Raw genomic sequence first — 8,279 nt, 5'->3', positions numbered from 1 at the left:
GCCCCCTCTAGCCCTGCTCCAGATGGCCCAGCACATGGCAGATGAGGGACAACAGAGGGCAGTATAGGACTTGTTACAGCCAGAAGGAAACCCAGAATGTGTGGCCCCTGCTGGGACCTCCTACTGGGCAAGACCAGCACAGGAACCTGTGCTATTTCCCTGGGCCTGGCCACATCCACTAGGACAGGGCATCCCAGCACAGAGCCCTCACCGCCTCAGGTTCTGAGGCCGTTGAGGACTCTTCTGAAAGATTCACTTTTCTGTTTTGTTTTTTTTTTATATTTTTATTGGGGAATTGGGGGAGGGGAACAACGTTGGGAAATTGGGGAATCAGGGAAGGGGAACAGACAAGTTGCTGTCCTTTTGTTCTTCAGTCTAGTTGTGGAGGACGTCGCTTCACTGGCCCATGTTGGCATTATCATTGCTCTCTTCCCGGGTGAGGCAGTCGCTCACCAGCCATTGGATGGCCACTCACGGCGGCTCATGGCAGCTCCCGTCAGCTGCTGGCTACTCACGCTGGCTGTCGGCCACTCATGATAACTTACAGCAGCCCACTGCAGCAGGGGCTGCAGCTTACGCTGACACTGGCGACTCACGGCAGCCCAGCTCCAGGTTGAGCTGTTGTTCACCATCTTAGCTGTAGGGGGCGCAGCGTCACTGGCCCTCATGTGAGATCCGAACCAGGGCCCTGCTGCTCAGAGCTGGAGTCCCAAGCCAACTCCTAACCAACGCACCACTCAGCCGACCCAAGATCCACTTTTTTATTCTGCTCTGTGCTGGCTGATGTGAACACCCAGCCCATGTGCCCAGGGCAGCGGAAAGGAACCCAAGTCCCAGACTCGGATTTCAGACATAGCCACAAAGAGGGAAGAAGGGACCCCGTGAAACACTCGCCACCTTTTCTTTGCCTGCAGGCACCCCACCGCTGCTGGTCTGCCTTTAGAAATGAAGAGAACAGGGAGTCAGACACAGTTGGGCAGTTGCTTAGGGCTGGGAGTGGGGACAGAGATAGTTAAAGGGTCTTCGGTTCTTTCTGGGATGATAAAAATGTCCTACAATTGACTGTGGTGATGGCTGTGTCTGTGAATAGTCAAAACCACTCAATTGTACACTTTAAGTGGGTGATTTGTGTGGTGTGTACACCCTAGCTCAATAAAGCTGTTTAAAAAAAATGAGTGCCTGGGCCGGCCAAGTGGCGCGATAGTTAAGAACTGGCTTGGGACGCCAGAGGGCCCTGGTTCGGATCCCACATATGAGAGCCAGTGACACTGCCCTCCACAGCTAAGATGCTGAACAACAGCTCAACCTGGAGCTGGGCTGCAGTGAGTCACCGGCAATGGCGTGGGCTGCAGCCCCTGTGGCAGTGGGTTGCCATGGGCTACCGTGTGTAGCCAGCAGCCAGCGTGAGCGGCTAGCAGCCTCAGTGAATGGCCGTCCAGAAGCCGGCGACTGATCTGCCTCGCCCGGGAAGAGCGCAATGATGGTGCCAACTTGGGCCAGTGAAGCAACATCCTCCACAACTAGACTAAAGAACAAAAAAGGACAGCAACTTGTCTGTTCCCCTTCCCCCAATTCCCCAGCGCTGTTCCCATCCGCCAATTCCCCAATAAAAATCTTAAAAAAAAAAAAAAATTAGTGCCAGGGAGCAATGCTAATGGGCACAAGGCCTTGTTTTGGGGTGATGGGAATGTTCTGGAATTAGAGTGGCGATGGGTGCACATGTTGTGAAATGTGCTACAAACTGAGTTGTACACTTTTAAAGGGTGAGTTGTATGGCATGTGAATTGTCTCAGACTGTAAAGATATTACCAAACAAGAAAGAGGCAGAAGGTTCTGGGGTGTTTTGGCTCGGTGATCCCCACCCCGCCCCCAGCACCCAGCCCACCTGACCATTGAGCTCTGGCCTCAGCCCAAATACTGGCCAATGCCACTCCTTGCTGTTCTCTGGTGCCCCACCCTGGAGCACCTCCTGGAAGAAGCCCACCCTGTCCTGGTGCTAGGCTCCCCCCAGCAGCCTCAAAATTGCAACCTCTGTTTCATCAGTGGGAAAACTGAGGCTTGCCCCAGGCTGCACAACCAGCAAGGCACAAGTGGGGTCAGGACCCAGGCAGGACTCCTACGCTTTTTTTATTACAGTTTATTAGTCCTCTGAGCTGTGGCCAGTCCCCTCTCCGTTCCTCCCCATAACCCTGTAAGAAAGGGACCTGTGAGTGAGAGAGTCAGGGTCACCCTGGAGCTTCAGGCCTGAGGTGGGGCAGGCCAGTGGCTGATAGTCTTCTTGATCCAGGATACATAGGGGCCACGGCGGTGGCCACGTGAGGCTTAAAGATGTCAGTGCAGTCCGGGGAGCTGAACGACAGGATTCCAGCCACCTGGTCTTTGCCGCACATCAGGGGCCCACCTGAGTCGCCCTGCTGGAGCCAAGGGACACAGATAATCCTTGGTGCCTGCTGGAGGGGGCCTGATTATCCCTGTGGGTGAGAGCTGATTCCAGAGCAGACCCCACATGGCTGTACAGCCTGGTCCCACATCACCCTGCTCCTGACCCCACCTCTTTTATTTGCTCCTTCTTCCTACCACAGGGCCTTTGCACAAGTATATCCATGCCATGACCGTTTTTGGTGCTACAGTTCAAATCCTGTCTCTGCCTCCCCTTGACTGTGTGACTGTGGGCAAGTCACTTAACCTCTGTGCCTCGGTTTCTACATCTAAGAAATGGGCTAATGTTAGCAATCTCAGAGAAGGGGGAGAGCAGGGCCTCTGGTTTGCCCCTGGCAGGGGGCTGCCCCCCATGCCCCTCACCTTGCAGGGGGCCCGGTTCCTGGAAGTGGCCTCCAGACAGAGCATGTAGGGGGTGATGTCACCGTGCCAGAAGCGACTGTTGTTGCACATCCGGGCATCCAGCACATGCATTTCCAGCTCCCGCAACACTCTGGCCAGCTGCCCATCCTGCTGGGTCAACCCCCAGCCGACCACACTGCACAGCGTGCCCGCCACCACCTTCTGGCGCCCTGGGGGCAGGGCCAAGGGCCTGCTGGTCCTGCTGCGTCTCACCTTCCTGTCCAGCTACAGCAACAAAAAGGGGTGGGTGGGGATGGGCAGTAGGGGTGGGGCCTGGGCACGCTGTGCTCCTCCTGCCCACCCTCCCACACCCCATCCTCCACACCTTAAGCAGTGCAAGGTCATGCTCCAGATGGGGTGGCTTCTTGAACTCGGGGTGCAGGACTGCTGCACTCACTCGCAAGGCCAGGCCAGGCTCTCTGAGCGCATGCAGCCCCAGCACCAGCCTCAACTTGGTCCTGCAGGTGGCAGGGTCAGGGCAGCCTGGGGACCCCCCACACCCTAGGCCCTGCCCCTGCCCCCATCCTCTGCTGCACTCAAGGCCAGGGGCCACTCACTGTGGCCACCCCCTCTTCCCCCCCCTACCCCGCCCCACCCCATCCCTCTGCCTCTCCCTGGCTGGTCCTTCCCCTCTCCTTCTGAGTCAGCCTCCTGCTGCCTTCTCCAGGAAGCTCTCCCTGTTCCCAGCCCGCCCTACACACCAACCCAGTCCTGGCCAGGAGCAGGGCTACGTGTGTCCAAACTGCTGGCCCCTAGCCTGGGGTTCCCTCTGCGGGATCCCCAGCCTCATCCAGTGTGTACATGATGCCCCAACCACAGCGTCCTGTTCTGAGGTTTGCATGTGACTAGGCCAGGCCTGGCATAACTTTGCCCAAACTATGGTGAAACGAACTCTTTCGACAGGCTCTAAGGGACCCAACCTGGCCACCATGTGACAACCTTCCTGATAATGCAGACAAAGGACCCTGCAGCAGAGCTGAAAGATGGGCCAGTTCCTAACCCCCTCACATGAGCACCTGGACTGAGCTGTGCCCAAAGACACCTGTCCCACTAGACTTTTCAGTTACATGAGCCAACGGACCCCCTTTGGCCACTTCAGCCAATTTGATCTGCTCCCTTTAGTGCTGGCCAGGCCAGAGGCTGGGCAGCTCCAGGATGGCTTTATTTGGTGGCTTCCTGGATTGGTTCTGCCACCCTCGTAGGCCAGCTCTACCCTGTGGCCACAGTGGGAGACACATTTCTGGGTGTAACAAGAGGTCCAGGTCCATCTAGTTGAAAGGCACTTTGTTGTAGCAAGTAAAGCCTTCCCAGGAATCCCACAGCCTAATGTCACGTGTGCAGGCCTACAGTCAATGTCATGTACACATGCCTCAGCAATCCCAGGAGAAGATAGGGGACCCGCATGCCCCTACAATTGGCTTAAATCACTCAGGACCCACCCCTGGTTAGAATGGAGGACTGTGGGATAGATTCTGGGACTCCTGGGGTGACAGAGGGGCTGGGGAAGGGCATGGTTACTCACGGCTGGGTCACGCAGTGGGCAGCTGTCAACACCCACTGTGGGTGCACAAGGACCCCCACACACAGGTGGGCGCCAGCTTTCTTCAGTGAGACCATGTATGGACGGGAGCGGGGGATAACCTCATGACCCCCAATGATGAGGGTTTCAAATGTGTCACCTCCTGGGGAGGGAGACAGAGAGCCAGGTTACCTGGGTGCCCCACTCCCACCATGACCTTCCCATCCCAGGTCTGGGACATGGACCGTGAGGTTTACCACACTAATACAGTCCCCTCTGTCCACCTGTCAGGTTGACAGGTGGGGCTGTCCTTGATCCTTCCTAATCCTTCACCCCCACATTGTTGTCACCAGCAGGTGACCATCTGGTATCCACACTCCATCCCTTGCTTCTCGGCCCCATCAGGACCCCCCTGGGCACCACAGCGTAGCCCCCATGCAACCAGAGGGGCTGTTTAAAGTGGAGAAACTGGACCCTCACACCCCCCGAGTGGAATGTAAAATGGGGCAGCCACTGTGCAAGCAATTTGGCGGTTCTACAAAAGTTCAACAGAGTCACCACCTGACCTAGCAACTCCCCTCCAAGAGAAATAAAAACCCACGTCAACACAAATCTTGTATACACACATCCACAGCAGCACAATTCACAGTGGTCAACAGGTGGACACAACCACCCATGGATGAACAGATAAACACAATGTGGCCTGTCCACACACTGGAATATTACTCAACTGTGGAAAGGAATGAGGCACCGACACTTGCCACAGTGTGGATGGACCTTGAACACACGGTGCTCATGAGAGAAGCCAGACATACAAGGCCACATAGTGTGTTATTACATTTATGTGAAATGCCCAGAACAGGCACATCCACAGACAGGAGGCGGGTTAGTTGTTGTCAGGGGCTGAGAGTGACTGCTGATGGGGATGGGGCTTCTTTTGGGGGTGATGGAATGTTCTGGAGTTAGATAGAGGTGCTGCTTGTTGCATAACACTCTGAATGTGCTATAAACCACTTTAAAAGGGTAAGTTGTATGGCATGTAAGTTCTATCTCAATAAAGATGTTATAAAAATTGTTTTAGGGAGCAGCTGAGTGGCTCAGTTGGTTAGAGCGCGAGCTCTGAGCAACAGGGTCTCTGGTTTGATTCCCACATGGGACAGTGAGCGCGCCCAAGCTGAGCTGCCAACGGGAGGCCAGATGGCTCAGCTAGTGAGAGCACGCACTCTTAATTACAAGGTTGCCAGTTTGACTCCCGCATGGGATGGTGGGCTGCGCCCCCCCCCCCCCCCCGCCCCAGCAACCAAGATTGAACACAGCACCTTGAGCTGAGCAGCCGTGAGCTGCAGACGGGCTGCAGGATGGCTCAGTGGACTACGCCCACCCCCACAACAAGATTGAATGCGGCAACTGGACTTAGAGCTGAGCTTGCGCCCTCCACAACTAAGATTGAAGGATGACAACTTGATTGGAGCTGATGGGTCCTGGAAAAACACAGTGTTTCCCTTCCCCAATTCCCCAACACTGTTTCCCTCTCCAATTCCCCAATGAAATCTATAAAAAAAAAAAAAGAAAATTGTTTTAAAATTCAATCATGAATTTAAAAAGATTGAAAAGTTTTTTTTAATGAAAATCAAGTCAAAATCTTCCTATGATTCCCCATAATGGTTTAAATATCCTAACTCCCCATGACCCACATCAGCTAGCCCTGTCTTCTTCCCACGCCCCCTCACTCCACTGCAGCCACACAGGCCTCCCTGCTGTTCCTCCAGGGCACTGCCTCCATTCCCACCTCAGGGTCTTTGTATGTGTTGTTCTGGCAGCCTTTCCCCCCAGACATTCCCAAGATTGGCTTCCTTACTGGGTATCTGCTCAAAAGTTTTCTCAGAGACACCCTCCCCAAACTTCCTTAACATAACCCTTTTCCCCTTACTCTGCTCTGTTCTCTTCCTAGCACTCACCCCTCCCTGACATTGTATCACACATAGACTTGCTCACTGCCCTCTATCCCCACTAGTTCTCAAAGGCAGGCCCTGTGCCTGTCTTGTTTACAACAGGCCTAAACAGTATGTGCTCAGCAAATATAGATAGATGGGTGGATGAATGTTGCATGGAAGGTGGATGATGGATGAATGATGGATGATGGATGGGTGATGGATGGGTGATGGATGGATGATGGATGGGTGATGGATGGGCGATGGATGGATGATAGATGGGTGATGGATGGGTGATAGATGATGGATGATGGATGATGGATGAATGATGATGGATGAATGATGAATGGGGTAATGGACGATGGATGGGTAATGGATGGATGATGAGTGATGGATGGATGGATGGATGGATGGATGATGGATGATGGATGGTTGATTGATTATGGATGATGGATGGATGATGGGTGATGGATGGATGATGAGTGATGGATGTATGGATGTATGGATGTATGATGGATGGTGGATTGATTATGGATGGATGATGGAAGGAAGGAAGGAAGGAAGGAAAGAAGGAAGGAAGGAAAGAAGGAAGGAAAAAAGGAAGGAAGGGAAGAAGAAAAAAAAAAACGATGATAGGTGGATGGTTGGATACCTCTCTCACTGGGTCCCCAATTCATCACAGAGCTATTCTCATCCAGTCCAGCCACAATTCTGTGCTGCCCACCACCCACCACCTTCTATCTCATGTTCCCAGGTACCCAGTCTTTGTTAAGCACATATGGTTTGGAAAGGCAGTCAGGGGGTTCAAATTCCAGCTCTGTGCTTCTAGTCGGGGATTCTGGCCAGGCTGCATCATGCTGGGCCATGGTTTCCTGCTGTGCAACCTGGGGTTATGTATACATGTAGATATGGACCTTGCTTCCTGAGTGCTACTGGGAGGCAAACAGCCAGCCTGTGCCCCACGTTCTGTGGTTATGGGAATGTCCTTGTTCTCAAAAAACAGAGGGGCAGCTTACCTGTAACTCACTCTCCAATGGTTCAGGGAAATAAACTACACATTGATACTCTGTACAAGCACCCAGCAAGGGGATGAGGAGGGAGTCTTGGCGAAATGTTTACAACAAAGGAACCCAGGAAAGAGCAGATGGGAGTTCTCTCTGTAAGATCCAAATGAAAAATACCTACAATGTCTGGCCTGAAGTGACCTGTCCTCCACCCCAGGGCCCCAGCTCAGGCAGGCCTTGCTTCCTTTTCAGAGCAGCTGCCATTTCTTCCAGCAGTCCCCTTCTGAGAACAGTGGATTTGTTTCCACTCTCTGTTCTGACATCCACCCATGGACCCCCGGGCACCAAACCTCCTTGTTCTGCTCCCACTCACCTGCCCACAGGGTCCCTGAGGCCACCACCATCACCAGCATCAGCAGACAAAAGGGGGCCTCCATGGTGCTGCCTGGGCCCTCAGCACCTCCCACACCCCATCCACCCCTTCCTATGGGGGAAGGGACGTTCACAGCTCCACTCTACATAGCACACACATCCTCCAGCTGGTTTTTCACCCCCAAGCATTTCAGAGAGTGTTCTCTGCAGACAAAACTACTTCACACCTGAAAAATTTACAAAAATTCTTCCTCGTCATCTCACATCCTATCATGTTCAACCCCCATCTCATGCACAGGGGATTTTGTGTGTATAGTTTTAACATGATTATTTTCTTTGGCCCCATTCTCTTATTGTGGCAAAATAGACATAACATAAACTTTACCATTTCAACCATTTTTAAGTGCACAGCTCAGTGGCATTAAGTATATTCACATCGCTGTGCAGCTGTCCCTACCATCGTTTCCAGAACTTTTCATCTCCCCGAACTGACACTCTGTTCCCATTAAACAGTCACTCCCCTCTCCTCCCCAGCACCTGGTATCACCATCTACTTCCTGTCTCTATGAATCTGACTCCTCTGGAGACCTCCTGTGAGTGAGATGACACAAT

At 53.3% G+C, this 8,279-nt stretch overlaps 1 protein-coding gene across 1 annotated transcript; it reads right to left on the bottom strand.

Moving 5' to 3' along the window:
• Positions 1 to 2,158: 2,158 nt before the first annotated feature.
• Positions 2,159 to 7,735, bottom strand: GZMM (granzyme M). The gene is given in 6 exon segments (XM_019657230.1): positions 2,159 to 2,300; positions 2,303 to 2,411; positions 2,803 to 3,066; positions 3,167 to 3,299; positions 4,364 to 4,523; positions 7,669 to 7,735. Coding segments are annotated over 6 exon segments (792 nt in total). The 5' UTR covers positions 7,733 to 7,735; the 3' UTR covers positions 2,159 to 2,238.
• Between the last annotated feature and the right edge of the window lie 544 nt (positions 7,736 to 8,279).

This window comes from Hipposideros armiger, unplaced genomic scaffold (genome assembly GCF_001890085.2).
Source record: "Hipposideros armiger isolate ML-2016 unplaced genomic scaffold, ASM189008v1 scaffold_275, whole genome shotgun sequence".
Classification (NCBI taxonomy): Eukaryota; Metazoa; Chordata; class Mammalia; order Chiroptera; family Hipposideridae; genus Hipposideros; species Hipposideros armiger.
This window is presented reverse-complemented; position numbering and strand designations above follow the sequence as displayed.